The sequence below is a fragment of the Ahaetulla prasina genome, chromosome 2 (genome assembly GCF_028640845.1).
Source record: "Ahaetulla prasina isolate Xishuangbanna chromosome 2, ASM2864084v1, whole genome shotgun sequence".
In the NCBI taxonomy this organism is placed as follows: Eukaryota; Metazoa; Chordata; class Lepidosauria; order Squamata; family Colubridae; genus Ahaetulla; species Ahaetulla prasina.
The window spans coordinates 193,358,141-193,375,875 of record NC_080540.1 but is presented as its reverse complement, the minus strand read 5'-3'; the positions used below and the strand labels follow the sequence as shown (position 1 = coordinate 193,375,875).

At 35.7% G+C, this 17,735-nt stretch overlaps 1 protein-coding gene across 3 annotated transcripts in view; it reads left to right on the top strand.

The window, feature by feature from the left end:
* USP5 (ubiquitin specific peptidase 5) overlaps positions 1 to 17,735 on the top strand; it is a 23,415-nt gene extending 5,680 nt beyond the window's left edge. For 2 of the 3 annotated variants that reach the window (XM_058166860.1, XM_058166862.1), the window contains exons 7-20: positions 1,540 to 1,634; positions 1,959 to 2,152; positions 2,727 to 2,798; positions 4,911 to 4,992; positions 5,091 to 5,216; positions 7,005 to 7,158; positions 9,268 to 9,442; positions 13,356 to 13,444; positions 13,843 to 14,034; positions 14,853 to 14,996; positions 15,751 to 15,896; positions 15,980 to 16,133; positions 16,513 to 16,597; positions 17,131 to 17,735. In XM_058166860.1, the coding sequence (XP_058022843.1) occupies positions 1,540 to 1,634; positions 1,959 to 2,152; positions 2,727 to 2,798; positions 4,911 to 4,992; positions 5,091 to 5,216; positions 7,005 to 7,158; positions 9,268 to 9,442; positions 13,356 to 13,444; positions 13,843 to 14,034; positions 14,853 to 14,996; positions 15,751 to 15,896; positions 15,980 to 16,133; positions 16,513 to 16,597; positions 17,131 to 17,224 (1,802 nt within the window). In that variant the 3' untranslated portion in view covers positions 17,225 to 17,735. The remainder of the gene's footprint in view (positions 1 to 1,539; positions 1,635 to 1,958; positions 2,153 to 2,726; positions 2,799 to 4,910; positions 4,993 to 5,090; positions 5,217 to 7,004; positions 7,159 to 9,267; positions 9,443 to 13,355; positions 13,445 to 13,842; positions 14,035 to 14,852; positions 14,997 to 15,750; positions 15,897 to 15,979; positions 16,134 to 16,512; positions 16,598 to 17,130) is intronic. The other variant, XM_058166861.1, reaches the window with a different exon arrangement.

Below are 17,735 nucleotides of genomic sequence, written 5' to 3'. Positions count from 1 at the left end.
GTGTGTGTGTAAATAAAAATACAAAACCTAATTTTCAGTATGAATGCTATTACTAACGGTTAAGTCAGTTCATTAAAAAATAAAATAAAAAATTAAGCATGTAATCTAATATATGTGGTTGTTTTTTTAAATATCTTCAGATCAAGACTTTCAACAGTAGAAAGAGTGGTGAGATTTTCAGACATTTGTATAATTGAAAGAGAATGAGCAGAGATACATGAGAGATAATATCAAACACCTTCTGAATGTTACCAATAAGATAAATTTTAGAAAACTTTAAATAACCATCATTTTTTTCTTAATGCAGAAAAGGCTTTGCACAGTTTGGAGTAGCCTATCATGCTTGCAGTTTTGAAAAACACAAATGTGCCTTTAAGGTTTTTATTTCAATATAGCATATTTATAAAGATCTAAGGCCAGCATAATAGTAAATGGATGTCTATTACAACAATTTCTATACTGAAGGGGAGTCCCTACTTTCCCCTTCTCTATTTTTATTGGCACTAGAACCATCAGCAATAAAAATACGTCAAGAAAAATACATCAAGAAAAAAATGTCAGGAGTTAAAATGTCAAGGACATTTTAAGCTCTTACTTTACGATAGTCAAGTTCACCCGTTTGGTTTCACTATCTTGAAATGTGAAGCACAGTATTAAAATAATTGCAAAAATCAGGAGGAACACCAAGAGACTTGACTGAACTTGAAAAACATACAACATATAACTATGAACTGCATCTTAGTTATAGATCGTTGATGTGAAGTATGATTCTGAAGCTGACAAGTCAAACATTTTATGATTAAATGAACATAAAATTTGAATGCAATAATTGAATTAATTTCAGTGGAAGAACTTTATATTTATTCCAAATATTATACTCAAGAAAAAAATGTATAATTTTTTTTATCTTACTATACAAACAGTTTATTTTGAGGGGGGTCAATGCCAGCAATTAGCTAAACCCATCAGCATCTTCCTTAAAAAAGTATCCAGAATTAAAATAATACTTTTGCATTATTTGTAATTTTAAATCTATAGCTATTGGAAATCTAGGTACCCAAATAATACTCTATACGGTATTTGTGTACCAGACAGTCCTATTTTTATTCCGTACCTCCCTGTATTTTGGAACATCTAATTATATATTATCTGACAACTATTTATAAACAACTATTGTCAACTTATTTTTTGTAAATATATGTTAAAGCTTATAATGGTGGACAGGATGAGTTAGTTAAATCTGTCATCATGTATGTAAACATCAAAAGTTGTTTAAACTGAAGATATTTTCTCTCTACTTTTATCAATTAACATTTAATACTATAGTTTTTCAAACAACAAAAAGTAATCCCCAAGGTTAAATGTGGGAAGGCTGCAGGAATAGATTCTTGGCACTTCTTTTTCCTGCAAAATGCCATTTTGGTTCTAGAGTAAATGATGTGGGATTTAGGAAAAGTGAAATTGCTAGTTAGGTAAAGAGTCTGAAACACTAGTTGTGAGATGTTGATTGATTTCTGCCATTGTTCTCTTCATCTGTAGATGTTTACTCTTACGATGAGGATGACATGGTTCTAGACCCCAATCTGGCTGAGCACCTGGCACATTTTGGGATTGATATGCTTAAAATGCAAAAGGTGAGAAGAGATGATAGAATGAATGCTAGCTGTGATAAATGCTGAAAGAACCTCATGGTAACTTATGGAACTGGAATGGTTCTGTTATCTCCGAGCAATATTATTGATGGAGGTGATTTCATCAGCTTCTATCAACTGTTTTCTTCTGTATTGTAAATTCTAGATTCTTTATTAAGCAATGTGAATTTCCAAGTAGGGCGTAATGTAGAAAGCATTTAGATTCATAAGCGTTGTTGATTGCTCTTTTTGAACCTTTCTGCTAAGAAATTATTTCAAAGTTCTGGCACAGTTTCAGATTATTTTCTATATCTCTTCTCTATGCAGACAGACAAAACAATGACAGAGCTAGAGATTGATATGAACCAGCGAATTGGAGAGTGGGAGTTGATTCAGGAGTCTGGGGTGCAGCTGAAACCACTATATGGCCCTGGCTTTACGGGTATCCGTAACCTTGGAAACAGTTGCTATCTCAACTCGGTAGTGCAGGTGTTGTTCAGCATACCAGACTTCCAACGAAAGTAAGTAGGTCTCTATTGTTCCTATCTGCAGAAGAAATACTCAGTTTCTTTCTAGTAGTCTAAATAGAAGCCACTTGTACATAACAATTGATAACAAAGAGTGTCTTCCGTGCTTCAAAATGTCAAGATGAATCATTTGTTTGCTGAGATCAGATATTCCCAATTTAAGTAGAATTATATAATTGTAATTAAGTACAAATTTGAAGGTATTTTTTGTAGACAACTTGAGGCCTATTTCACTTCCTTGGTTTTTAAAATAGGATCTCCATGCAGCTTAAAACTTATAGTGCTTTTATTTTGTCCCACATTGCTCTAAGACAGACAAGCCAAAACCAAAGAAAAATGATATTGATGAAGTGATTCCTTGATTGGGTGCATAAATACAGCAAACACAAGAAAGCCTTCATTAACATGAAAGACAAGCCAAGAGAGAGATTTTGTTATACTCTTCAGGGTCCTCTGTATATGTTTCTGTAAACCGCAACTGATGTTATTTGGATCCCAGACACTGAATTCTGACCTTTCCAACAATTTTGTTGCCAAATTGTGTTTTTTTTTTTAAATTTCTTCATAGGTATGTAGACAAACTAGAGAAAATATTCCAAAGTGCTCCTACAGATCCTACACAAGACTTCAGCACCCAGGTGTAAGTAATGTACTAATGGGGTTGAGCTTCCATTTCTATATTAATGATGCTCACTAACAGATGGGAATGTAGAGGGACACATCTGTCAATTGGATTTGGCTCAGTTCTCATTTTTTCCAACTCCTGTTGTTTCTCTGTCAATTGGATTTTTTTTTTAAAAAGCACACAGAAAGACATATTTTCTTATCTATTACAAGTTTTTATGTAATATACCCATTTTTGCAAATAATATTTCCTCAATATAATTTTGGTGGGCACGTGTTCGTTTGAAAGTTCTTTTTGTGAACTGCAGTGTAAGATTTAGAAAAGAGGATTATGGTATATTTCTAGTTCAAAATGGGTTTGAAAAACCAGAACCAAACAAGTTTCTTACCATTCCAACTAATAGGTGAATCACACTTAAACAATAGGTGAATGAACTTAAACAATCATGTTTGTTTGTTTTGCATTAATATATTGTATAAAGAAAGTCATTATGATTTGTAAATGGTAGTCTTCCTTATGCACTAACCATTGTTATTCAACAAGCCCCAAGTAAAAGAAGGCATGATTTAGCATAGTGCCATTATTTAATGTTAGACTATTCAAATTGTACAACAATCCAAATCCAGCAATATATGTAGAGGAAAGTTGATTATGCTGAAAATAAAAATATTTTGTATAACTTAAAATGAAATTGTTATGCATTTTTCTTTAAAAAATTAAGATTCCTTTGCTTATTTACCTTAAGCATATTGTTTTTGCATTTATATATCTGTACAAAATTCACTCCAGTAGGATTGATTATATAAAACTCTTAATCTATGTTTTGACTTCTCTGTAAGCAAAAACAGAAAACATTACTTAATAATAACGTACTCGTTAGATGTTCCACATGTTCCATAGAGTCATGAAATTTTAGAAATTTGGCTGCCAAAATGAAATGATTTTGTTGATAATCTCTGTTTTTTTGAAACAAAACAAACTGAGTAAGGCAATCAACTTATATAGCTCCTTAGAGGGAAAATTAGCAAATCTAGTGCAATAGAAAGGTGGGGAACTTTTTAAAATTGTTTTCAAATTGTACTGATTACCATATTGCTTAAGATTCTTTGGAAATTGTTTGAGGCATGGAAAATAGTTGTTGGGGTAAACTGGGAACCTCCCTGCAACTTCAGTGGACTGCACTGTTCTTAGTCCCACCTTGTTCTTCTTGGGATTAATTTACATTTATCTCCTGGTGTTCTCCTGGATGGACCGCTGTCGTTTGAAGACCACCTGACAGCTGTCTCCAGGAGAGCTTTTTACCAGGTTCGCCAGTTGCGCCCCTTCCTTGATCGGGATGCCTTATGCACGGTCACTCATGCTCTTGTCACCTCTCGCTTGGATTATTGCAATGCTCTCTACATGGGGCTCCCCTTGAAGTGCACTCAAAGGCTTCAGTTAGTTCAGAATGCAGCTGCGCGGGTGATAGAGGGAGCCGCACGCGGCTCCCATGTAACACCACTCCTGTGCAGGCTGCACTGGCTGCCCGTGGTCTTTCGGGTGCACTTTAAGGTTTTGGTTACTACCTTTAAAGCGCTCCATGGCTTAGGGCCTGGGTACTTACGGGACCGCCTGCTGTTACCTCACGCCTCCCACCGACTTGTATGCTCGCACAGAGAGGGACTTCTCAGGGTGCCGTCCGCCAAGCAATGTCGGCTGGCGGCCCCCAGGGGAAGATCCTTCTCTGTGGGGGCTCCTACCCTCTGGAACCAACTCCCCCCTAGCTTGCGTCAATTGCCTGACCTTCGGACCTTCCGCCGCGAGCTGAAAACGTATTTATTTATTCGAGCGGGACTGGCTTAAATTTTTTAAATTTTAAATATCAATTTTAACTGGGGTTGTAATTTATATGAATTTTAAGGGTTTTTAGGTTTAAACGTTTTAAATTTTGGCCAATTATATAAGTTTTTTAATTCTCTGTTTTAATTGTACACTGTTATTGTTTTATATTGGCTGTAAACTGCCCTGAGTCCTTCGGGAGAAGGGCGGTATAAAAATCTAATTAATAATAATAATAATAATAATAATAATAATAATAATAATAATAATAATAATAATAATAATAATAATAATAATCTGCTTTTCCAGAGCTAAACTTGGCCATGGGCTTCTTTCTGGGGAATATTCCAAACCTGCTCTTTCAGGTGGAGAACAACAGTTGGACCAGAAGGTAGGGCTAAGAAGTTAATTGTCCTTGAGGATGGAAGGTGGTGACAAGAGAAGGGGAAATTTCATTTTAGACTCGTTTGAACTTTTCTGTCTTTGCAGGGTATACAAGATGGTATTGCCCCGCGTATGTTCAAATCTCTTGTTGGTAAAGGTCATCCAGAATTTTCTACTAATCGGCAGCAAGATGCTCAAGAATTCTTCCTGCACTTCATTAACATGGTGGAGGTAGCAACTTTAAGTGTCAAGGGTTTCATTGCTGGATATTGTCTTCAGAATGAGAATAGGACAGTACTTGTGCTGATGACTTGGAAGCATGAGGACATGTACACAAGACTAATACTCTAGCACAGTGATGGCTAACCTTTTTGTTGTTGTGTGCTGAAAGCACGCATGTGCATGTGCATGTACATGCACGACAGCGTGCGTGCATGCTGGCACCCATAAGGCAATGCGGCCCCCTGCACATGCACGCACGACACCCCCTCATGCTCCGTTTTGGGTCTAGTAGGACTCCCTGCAGCCTCCTGGGCCCAAAAACGGCTGCGGGAGGGCATGCCACACATCCCTGTGTTCCCCCCACCCCTCCGCGCATGTGTGTGCGACCCCTGCTCCCATGCATGCACACATTCCCCCCTGCGCATGTTGCTTGCATGTCCCACATGCGCACTCCCCATGCATCCCGAAAATTAGCTGGCCGGCGGGAGGCATGTGCGGTGGAACTGAGCTGGGAGACAACTTGCGTGCCCGCAGAAAGGGTTCCACGTGCGAGCTGTGGCACACGTGCCATAGGTTGTCCATCACAGCTCTAGCACATAATTGACATGAAAGCTGTTACCATTGTTGCTAATTAAATAAAATGTGTCTTGTTTATCTACAGGAAAGCCTGCTTTAGCATCCCCTCTGGGGTTCAGGAAAAATAATTTTGAATGTCCAAAAAACCACAGCCATTCCACTGTGTTATTCTGGAATTCATCCCTAAATTGTGTGTTGTGACTAGAATGAGTGGGTCTTAGGACAAAGTAGAGTGTAGATCAGCTGGGTTCCTTAGTGAAAAGCTTGATGTTCACAGACAAGCTACTTTGGAAAGCAGTTTGCATTTTACTGCTTTTTTTCCCTTGAGATACACAGCAGTGGAGCAATATTGGCTCTATACCAAGCTTGGATATTTTCCAAGGTTAGAATAGCTGTATCAGATGTTCCACTTTGTTCATGATCCTTCCAGTATTCCAATGTTTGTATTTTTTTTTATCTCCCAAGTACTGGCAACTTGAAAAGAGCCTTAGTCAATTCTAGAGTTGCCTCCTACTGTTGATTGAAGCTAGTTGAGAGTAGATTAAGAGAAAATGCTGCAAAAAATTAGAATTCATCAGCATGTTGCTATCCATGTATGCTGTATTTTGTGCATTGTATTTTGTTCAAGAAAATCACCAGGTAAATGCTCAAAATGTGTAATCATACAAACAGTACAGTGTATTCGATATAATGCTGTTAGACTTAGAAATTGCCAGCATACAATAAAACCATTTATTTTGATTTTTTCAGCTACATCATCAAGTGCCTTAAATGTGGCTTGTTAACCTGTATTAAGTCTTAAACCAATAGCCCAAAAATGTTATCTATTTTTGTTGTGTTCATGTTGAAGTTTGTCTTTTGTCATTTTTTCTTTGTTGAGATACATTTTGTTGTTGTTTGTGCCAATAGCCTATAGAAATCATTCTTGATTTTGTTTCTATTTTTTTAAAATGACAGCCATTTTTATGTAGGTTAGTGATAGATAGTAATAGGATATAGTATGAAATTAGAGAAGGAAGTACATTGTATAGCACTTGAACTCCTGGAGAAGATGGAATGTAACCAAAATAAATAAAAGATAGAAGGTATATATTTTTCTAATTTTGAAATAGCCTCATTTATATAGTATGTTTTAACCTCCTGCATCATACATGTGTGGGTTGTTATATTTTTGCTTCTTCTCCTGTTTTTCACTCCTTGTTAAATATTTTTCTTCCCCAGAGGAACTGCCGTAGTTCTGAAAACCCAAATGAGGTCTTTCGCTTCTTGGTGGAAGAGAAACTCAAGTGCTTGGCCACAGAGAAAGTGAAATACACCCAGCGTGTGGATTACATTATGCAGCTGCCAGTACCTATGGAAGCAGCCCTGAACAAAGGTGGGAGCACCTTTATAAAGCATTGATAAACCGTCCTTTATAAACTATTTTTTAAAATTCTTTTGTTTAGTGAAGCGTTGAGACCTTGTAGAAATGAAGGTCTAAATGTATTGATCCCCTTTTCCATGCAGTGCAAAATGTGGTTGGCAACCATAGCAGCCACTCCTTTTCTCTTGCTCTATACTAAAGCTGGAATTGCTTTTATTAGTACATTTAATTATTAGATTAATTTATAATGTGGTCTATTTCATTATGACTTAACTTGTTACGGGAACCCAACCATTGTGATTTAATCAATAAATGATAGTTAACTAGTCACGTTTTGGTGCAATATGTGAACTAGACGGTTATCCCATGATTACATCTTCTGATTGGGTAGTACATCCCTTTACTTTATAATGTTTTAATTGAAAATTTTAATTACAAGAGTAAAAGCAAATAAAACTAAATTCCAAGAGAGAAATGGAAAAAACAAATAAAAAGTGCAAGAAATGAAAAAGAAGAAAAAAAATAAAGAAAAAGCAAAGAAATATTTAAATAAATGACTTACCTTCCTCACAAGCATAAACACACTTAATATCTCTTCACCTGCATACATTTACAAATACTGTATCTCTTCTTCCCCATAATAGATCTCTTATCTATATGCAGATCCATAAATCATCAACTTTTCAATCATATTGTCAGCAAAAAGTCTAAAGGGTTACCAAAGCTTTATCAATATGGGACTCATTTTAACCCTGATCAAACAAACTAACTTTATATTTCTTCCTTTTGCTTCTACACTTCATCCCTGAGCCATCCATCTCTTGGTTCCTTGTTTTTTGCATAGTTTTAAAAATTTTAATTTGCATAGTTTTAAATTTTAACTGCTTTTCTATTTATCTTTTTATTGTCTATAAGGTTATAAAGAGTCGCTTTATCAGAAAGGTAGGCAGTGTATAAATTTAATACAAGATAATAATAATAAACACGCTTGAAAGATTTTATCTCTCCTTGGGATAGGAATCTTTTTTTCTTTTCCTAAAATCTTCAAGGCTTTAACAAATTTGTTTTGTAAATCCAATAAGAAGTAATTATCCAGATCATTTTCTTGGTTTATCTTTCCACTTTAATTTTCAAAGCTTCAACCTATTCCAAGTCATTCTTTTGGTTTGTCATTTATGTTTACACTTTAGCTACCTTCTGTGTTTTATAATCCACTCTATTTTTTATTATCCAGGATTTTTAGTCCTGCTATTTCCACATCAGGCAAAATTTATTTATCATCTGTCATGTTTGTGAACATCTTTTGGGCATAGTCTCTCCATGATAACAGATGACATTGTTTATTTATATAATTATTCCAAAACTTGTAATAAAAGTCTTAATACTCCAAATTCATCTGAACCCTTAATTTGTTTATAACTTTCTTGGTCAAAATCTTTTGTCATTTATTTTCACTTCTTTATATTCTTAAGCTTGTATTTAATTTTTTTTAATTCAAATATGAAAGTAAATTCATCAGGTGTCTTTTTCAGACTAGTCTCCAAAAGCCTTAAGGTAGTAAATAGACAATTTCTGAAAGCAATTAGAAAATGAGATCAGGTAATCCAGTGTCCTTTCAAAGGCTCTATTGCAGTTGTGAGCATGACGGATGTTCCCTTCATCTCGTGGTGCTCAAATCCACAGGAGACTGTTCACAAAGAACAGCCATCCAGAACACCTACGGATAATCCCCCATCCTGTCCTTATCCAGAGAGGCTCCGTAGAACTCAGTTCTTCACTCTTTGCCATGGTCATCATCTCTGCTCATGTGGAGACACTTAACCATGCTTCCCCTCAAAGACTCCCCACCATGTAGCTCATTTCAAGAATATATTTGAACTAAAGCTTCCTGCAGCATTGTTAACATGTCCATGCACATGCACGCCTTATCAGTTCCACAGGAAGGGCAGCTAACACGTAAATAGCATTTGTCAGCAATGGACTTTTAGAGAGAATGGCTTGCTGTACTCCTTTTCATGATGTACAATCCAGCACACAGCTACATGATATTGTATATCAACATTCTTTCTGCAAGCGACTTCTGAAGGAGTAGAGCATGTTTCCCCTTGCTTTCCTTTGCAGATGAGTTGCTAGAATATGAAGAAAAGAAGCGACAAGCCGAAGAAGAAAAGCAGCCACTGCCTGAATTGGTTCGTGCCAAGGTACCTTTCACCTCCTGTCTTGAGGCCTATGGAGCCCCAGAACAAGTGGACGACTTCTGGAGCACAGCCTTGCAGGCCAAGTCTGTGGCACTCAAGTGAGTGGAAAGAGGCAGGAGATGGGCTCACTAGGAGGCATGAATGGGTGTACAAGAAAAGAAAGTCTGTTTTATTTAGATTGGGTAGAATTGATCCAGTCACTTTTAATTTATTGCTTTCATTATTTGTTTTATTCCATTTACATGGCTACCCTCCTTGCTATGTGGATAACAACTGATAAACATGCCATACAAAATAAAAGCTAGCATATAAAGCATATACCAACCACTGAGGTAAAAACCCATGCAGTAAACTAAAACTACCTCATGGGCTTCCACTTAACATTGGACTCCTACGTCATTCTGATACTTCCAATTGGAATATGACAAGCACAGAATGTTTCACTTACTCCATCCCTTTAATTTTCACTGTAATGCCACAAAAATAATAAGGGTGGTAGTCCATGCTGAACATGCAGTCACACAATCTATAAAAGAGTTGGTCAAAGGAATATAAAATTATAACAAACAGTGGAAGCAAGAGACAGCATATTTTTTGCATATTGTGCTTAAATAGCCACAGAAGATTGAACTCGACAAAATTTTAACAAAATCGTTTAAGCATAGCTTTAGAAACAGTTTAAGTTCTTGACTCCTGGTTTGAAGCATTCACACTTGACAAGCTAGTTACACAGCTCAACAAGAAGCAAAGTAATGTTTAGTTGGCACCCTTTAAACTCTACAGGATATGCATTCACAAGGCAGAATTTTATATCTGCAAGGCTGCCTGACAAAAATGGACAAACTATTTGCAAATCTATTTAAAATGGTAACAAAGTTTGGTTACCAGGGAGACATCAATTATGCTCAAAATGGTTCTGCTTAATCTGAATATAAGTTTATATTCCATTTTTACTGTTTCTTTCACCAAGCTGTATCTGGTGGCGTCAAGGATGAAACCCATGTCTACTTTTTATTGCCCAAAGCACTTTTCAGGACTTCTTGAATAAGAGAATATTTTAAAATCTGAATGAGTGAACCCAAAATAATATTAAAAATGTGTTTTGTTTAGATCCAAACTTTAGACAAAAGTTTAGAACATGGGATTTTTGTTCCATGCTTCAGAATGTATGAAGCAGCCATATGGAGCTTAAACTATTCTAAGTACAGAATGTTTTGTGCAACCATCCTATAAGAATTGGCCTTTTTCAACCAATTGAAAATGTACTCCACAAAAGCAAAACATCTCAGGTGGCATTCAAAATTGATGGGACCTCTTAAGCTAGATATTCTAAAAGGCGTTTTCAAATGAGATCCAACTTCATTGTGTCAGTAATTATTCTGGTGTACAGGTAGTCCTTGACTTATAACCATTTATAACTATTCAAAGTTATAACAGCATTGAAAAAAAATTATGATTTATGACTGTTTTTCACACTTAGGATTGTTTCAGCACTTCTTTTTTTTTATTAAAAAGTTTTACAAAAAATTTTTCTCCCCCCATATCCACCCCTCCCTCCCTTCCCTCCTCCCCTACCACCCCGGACTTCCCAGAACCGAATACAGGGTATAAAATTAATCATAAATTAAAATACAACATAAATCATAATCCATAGTCACTCCTTTCTCTAAAACCTTAACTCTCCTTCCAGAAACAAGAAAGTACATTCTTCTTCCAGTCCATTATATATCAGTCCATTCCACTCCTAAAGTCTTCAGAATTTTCTTCTTGGTATTTCTTCTTCAGTAAAGTACATAGTTTTTAATATCCAATCTTCATCGATCAACGCCAAAACAACATTCCATCTTCCAATATTCCAATATTCATCAGGAATTCTTCTGTAATATCTTCCTTCCTTAAACAGTCTCTCAAGAATAATTCATATTTCCAACTTAAATTCTTAGATTTTACTGTCCAATCTCCAAAAATAAACAATATTCTATTTTCTCATATCTTTAGTATCATTTACATACATCAAATTACATTACTAATATTGATATTAAACCTATATTGTATCCACAATATATCAATTGTAATAATTAAAATCTTCAATTTACCTTACGTATATCAAATAACATTATTGAAATTACACTTATAACTTATACCCAAAATATATCAATTATAACAATTAAGTTCTGTTTAGCCAAATAACAACATTACATCCATAAACAATCTCTCAAATATAATATTTAACCCAAATTCATAAATTTTACTGTCTATCCTCCAAAATTAAACAATATTCCATCTTCCCATTTCTTTATACCTCACATATATGAAATAATACTCCTAAAATTACACATTTATATCCAAAATAAATCATTTGCAAAGATTAACCATAATCAAATTTAGTAAAATTAAACATCCTCCCTCCCCTTATCTTCTATCTTACACATTTTCCACCATCTGCTCACCAATCAACTTAACATCTAGCAATAAAGGATTTCCAATCTTTAATACATTGGTATAGAAATCTCTTGCTTTGAAAACTCTATTAAGAAAATACTTTCTTCCTTTATAATTCACTGTTAAGCCAGCTGGAACCTCCCATCTAAAATATATCTGATGTTTCTTAAGTTTATCCACTAAAAAGGCAAATTCTTTTCTCTTTCTTAACATTTTAGGAGGAATTTCCTTCATCATTATTATATCTTGTCCTAATATTTGAAATTTATTTTTATAGAATGCTTGTAAAATTCCATACCTAATCTTCTTAGTTGTAAAATAAATAACCACATCTCTCGGTAAACACTTCTGCGTTGCCAACCAAGAATTAACACAATAGATTTTTTCAATATTAACTTCAAAATCTTCTGGTTCCACTCCATCTATCTGAGCAAAGGGCTGAGTAAAAATCTCTTTTAAATTTTCCTGCCTACATTCCTTTAATCCCCTCACCCTTATAGCATATTCCATTAATTTATATTGTAATATAACCCTTTCTTCATCTGCCCTATTCACCTTAACCTGAATATCATCTATTTTATTTTCTAAATTCAGATTAATTTGATTCGTTTGAACTTCCTTTATTTTGCTTTGCAAATCTAAATTCTATGGCAGCACTTCTATGGTCACATGATCAGAATTTGGACACTTGGCAGCTGACATGTATTTATGACGGTTGCAGTGTTCCAGGGTTACGTAATTTACCTTTTTTAATCTTTTGACAAACAAATGCCAGATTCACTTAACAACACTGGCAAGAAAGTTGTATCATGAATGGGACACAACTGACTTAACTGTCTTATTTAGCAACCAAAATTTTAGGCTCAGTTGTGATCATAAGTCAAGAACTACCTGAATTCACTACAAGTGTTTTATAACCTCTTTTTCCAGTATATGATTAGTATTTAGTAATTAGTAAGCTTTAGTAAATTTAGTATTTAGTAAGCTTAGCATTATTGCAAGCTTAATGTTTTAAGATTTGGAGCAATTACTTTACACCTTGGATCCTACTTGCCCAGAGTCCTGTCATTGTATATTGGTTTTGGCTTTGTTGTTTGCCACCCAGAGCTGTTTTTTGTGAGATGGGCAGCTATATAAATTAGATAAAGGTTGAACTGTGATTTTGATCTGTAGTTGAGTAAAAATGAAACACTCAACAATACCCTAGTTCTCATTCAAGAACTTGGACATTAGAGTGTGATCATTTATACCTTTAGTCACAAAGATGAGAAACTCTCATCTCTAGTTTAATTAGTGAACCTTTCATTTTTTGGGGATATCTCAGTCATCCATGTTCATTTACATTGCTTTTGCAATTTGCTACACGTGTAGCTTAACTGTTCTTATCTGTTTGGTACAGAGATGTATATACAGTATTCCATGAATTATAGCAAACAAATAGTGGAATGTTTATAAGCAGTTACTAGCTATGTCTTGGAACATTTCTTGAGGAAGATCCATTTTCTATTGGGTTTTTTCCTGAACTGTTGAAAAAAAGTGTCTCAATACTATTTTGTTTTCTCTTTTCAGAACAACCAGGTTTGCCTCCTTTCCAGATTATTTAGTGATCCAGATCAAGAAATTCACTTTTGGCCTAGATTGGGTACCCAAAAAACTTGGTAAGAGTATTACTGAGAAATCATTTATGTTTTAGATTCTGGTGTAATTGCTGCTAATTCAAGCTTTTGGCATCCAGAGCCATACTGGATATAAAGTGTTTGTGAGGGTTTTAAGTGCTAGTCAGTTATCTTCAAAATTACCTTGTCTGACTGGCAATATTATCTGTATAGGCAAATAGGGACTGCTGAGGCTATGAGATAAATATGAGACATTCCCCTAAGGTAGCTGGAAGGTTGATTGTTTACGGGATTTGTTAGAATATGTCCTGACTTTGTTCTGCTCATGTCCCTAGATTGTGATCTTTAACAAACACAGTTCTTTTTACCAGTTCCTCTTGGATTGGATCCAGTTTCAGATGTGCTTCCAGTGTTTCTTTTTGTATTACTTGTATGATCAGATGTTTCCATTGAAATGCCTGAAGAACTGGACATCTCTGCACTTCATGGGACAGGACTGCAGTCTGATGAGGAGGAGATGCCTGACATAGCCCCCCCACTGGTGACACCAGATGAACCCAAAGGTAGCCTGGGTTTCTATGGCAACGAGGACGACGACTCCTTCTGCTCCCCTCACTTCTCCTCTCCAACATGTTAGTGACTCTTCTCTGTTCTCTCTTCTCTCCCTTGAGCATCACTCACTCACCCATCTTCTCCCCCTCCCTCCCTTCTGTGCTCTGTTATCTGCCTTGGTGCCTTTCCTCCTCCTGGCTTAGCCTGTCATTCTCTCATCTTACTACAGAATAACCTTTGTGTTCTGTGCCTGTGAATATTTTCACCACAACAGCTGTTGAATCAAGAAGATTTTAATGATGAGAGGACAAAAATGAAAACTCATCAATTGTATCCATTGAATATCTGCTGCTGATGCCTATTTATATCATTTAAAATTTAATTAAGACAGAGGCTCCCAAATCCTGTCTTGAAATGTTCATACTATGAGCCAAATTTCTGTTGCATTTTCTCTGATTGGTGCTATTATGGGAGGCTAATAGAATTCAGAAGGTTCCAGGACATCTCATCAAGCTGAAATCTTGTGATCTGAGGGTGCACAAATGAGCCCTTCTAGTGTGTTATTTTTTTATTTATTTATGTTTGTTTCCTTTCCATTTGTCTACTCGATTCAAATCATATTGACATCTGTTATCATAGTACTACATTATAAATAAAGAAGCAAGATTGATGTGTACGGTAAGTTTATCTAGCATTGAGAGCATGGCTGCACCTTTCGTAATTGATTTACTTCATCCAAAGACGTGACCATCTCCATGATTAGAAAAGCAAGGATACAGCATTGGTATTAAATTTGGAAAATGTGTAATAAGAACATACAGAACCAGGATCACATAAGGGATTAATCAAAGGTGGTGTTGTTTGAGGATATTTTGAATGTGTTTTTTTCCTATTGCAGCTCCCATGTTGGATGAATCTGTGATTACTCAATTAGTGGAGATGGGTTTTCCAATGGACGCCTGCCGCAAGGCTGTATATTATACAGGAAACAGTGGGGCTGAGGCAGCAATGAACTGGGTCATGTCCCACATGGATGATCCAGGTATGTTAACAAAATGGAAGCCCGTGTTCAAACCCCATGATCTAATTCCTATCAAAGTGGTAGTAACTTAGGCCATTTCTGTATTAAATTTCACTAAATTATATATTCCTCAAAATACACTGGAACGGTATTAGATATGATAAAAACTGCAAGAATCTTTAATGCAGAAGATCTGATCCCCCTCTACGGGTCAGCATGGTTAATTAAACTGGGAATATTCTTCAATGTCTAAAAAAAGTAAATTTAATGTACAATTTTATTGGAATTGTGCCACATAAAATCCATATTTGAATTTGACATATCAGTAGTCTGTACATTATTTATAATATTTTTCAATATATTTATTTGTAGGTATTTTTCTCTTGATTTAATTGTGCTAATCAAATACTTTTAGAGTTTAATATGAATTGACTAGAAACTGGATATAAAATATCTATAGCACTCTTAAATGGTTAATTATGTATTATGTATTAGAATATATTAGCTATTTTAGATTTTATGATTAAGCAAGGTGTATTTGTTACCTATCTGCATTTTATTGATTATATTTTTCTCTTCCTTTTTGGCTATATTTTCTATATAATCTTTATTTGTATCAGTATAATTTCTTTTCCTTCTTTGAAATTGTAATAGAATAGAAATAAATCACTAAGAAAAGAAGAAAAAGGATGGCAATATCTTGAGAAAGAAAAAAATGGAGAGGAGCCAGTATGCTTACTTTTAAAAGTATTGTTCTTTTTTTCCTCTCCTTTAGATTTTGCAAACCCTCTAGTTCTTCCGGGATCCAGTGGGCCTGGTTCCACCATCACCTGCCCAGATCCCCCATCTGAAGATAGTGTGGCAACCATTGTCTCTATGGGCTTTTCCCGGGATCAAGCTATGAAAGCACTAAAAGCTACGGTGCGTCAAGAGAGAATGATTAGACTTTAGAAAAATGGCAATGGGGCTCCTGGCTTGATTTTATTCTACCATCTCATTTTTAGAATAATAGCCTTGAGCGAGCTGTGGACTGGATCTTCAGCCATATTGATGATCTAGATGCAGAAGCTGCCATGGACATCTCAGAGGGGCGTTCAGCTGCAGAATCTATATCTGAATCCATCCCTGTGGGACCGAAAGTTCGGGATGGACCTGGAAGTAAGCTCGGAATGGGTGGGGGGAAGCTTGGTAGTTGAATAGCTTTAATTTAAATTTCTAGCTCTTTTTAAGAACTCTTGTCCAGTATTTTAGATGTCTAAGTGTTCCATATAGTGTTTTCAGCAGCTCACAATTTAAGAGAACGCCTTCAGTGTTTGGGCTCCATGATACATTGTAGGATAAGCTAAAGAGACAAGGATTATTGCCTTCTTGCTACCCGTTCTTGGAAAGAAGGCAATCATAACTTTGTCTGATATCTTTATGTTGGGCATGTATTTTTATGCAACCATTTCTCGGGGAGTGAATATTCTTTTTCCGTAATTCTCATGTATGTTTTTTACATTATCAATATATTCATAACTGCCTTTTATTCCTTCAGAGTACCAGCTTTTTGCTTTCATCAGTCACATGGGCACATCCACTATGTGTGGTCATTATGTCTGTCATATCAAGAAGGATAATAGGTAAGAAAAGAATGAGGATGAGGGGATCCAGGAAGATGTGTTATTTAGCAGTGTTATCATTCCATCTTTTGCAGTAGAATAGATGATTGAAGACAGAGAAGTACCTCCATCTGTCAATAAGAGAAACAAATGGGCTTCTGAGATTTCCCATAAGGGCTGTTTGTGTGGCTTGCTTTTAAAACAGAATTTCGCAACAAGAGAGCATAAATTGTGTGAAGGATACAACTTTATTTTAGTATTTTTGTTTCTTTGTTTCAAATAGGTGAAAAGTTTTTAATATATATTTTTAATATATTTTTTTCCACATTTGTTTGAAAGAGAATGGATACAAGGCATGTTTTTAGCTCACCCCTTTAGGATTTTAGCGAATTTTACCTATGAAAAAGGATAATTTTGAAACCTTAAGTGATTAAAAATAAGGATTGTTTTTTAATTATAGTTGAGATTGAAGAATTCTATATAAACTATTCTCACCCTCTAGCAGAATTACAATATTCTTGCCTTGTTTTCTCTTCCTCTCCCTTCTCTCCCAGGTGGGTGATCTATAATGACCAGAAAGTTTGTGCCTCAGAGAAGCCCCCCAAAGATCTTGGGTACATCTACTTTTACCAGAGGATTCCCAGCTAGGATATTCTACTTCAGGGTTTGCAGCAAGAATCGACTGATGATGGGAGGATGGGAAATTCTAGAGATGAATATGAAGAGGAGGAACAACTCTCCATCCTTAGGTGTTCGTATACCACTGCTGTAGCCCCAGAGATGGGATTCCTTCACGTGAAAGCTGGAGTCTGCTGCCCCTGTGGACACTTATGGAGGGTTGGGGGGCTTGGGTGGATTTGAACCTCTGTGTAAAAGCAAGAAGAAAAATATCATCTTACTGAACCAGTCATCCAAGGCTCATCCATGCACATGGTTTCTTCTTGGTGTAGCTATAACACTCTAGGACAGTTTAGAGAATGGTGGGCATGAGAGGAAACAGTTTACATGTGGCTTTACATACTAAATGGGATGGGTTTCCTCACCTGCCTGAAAACCATTCAGGAATAATCTGGACATAAAGTAGTTCCTGTTACTCATGTGCCTCTGAAATGCCAAAAACACACAGGATCAAATAAAAACCTTTTACCCTCCTTCAAAA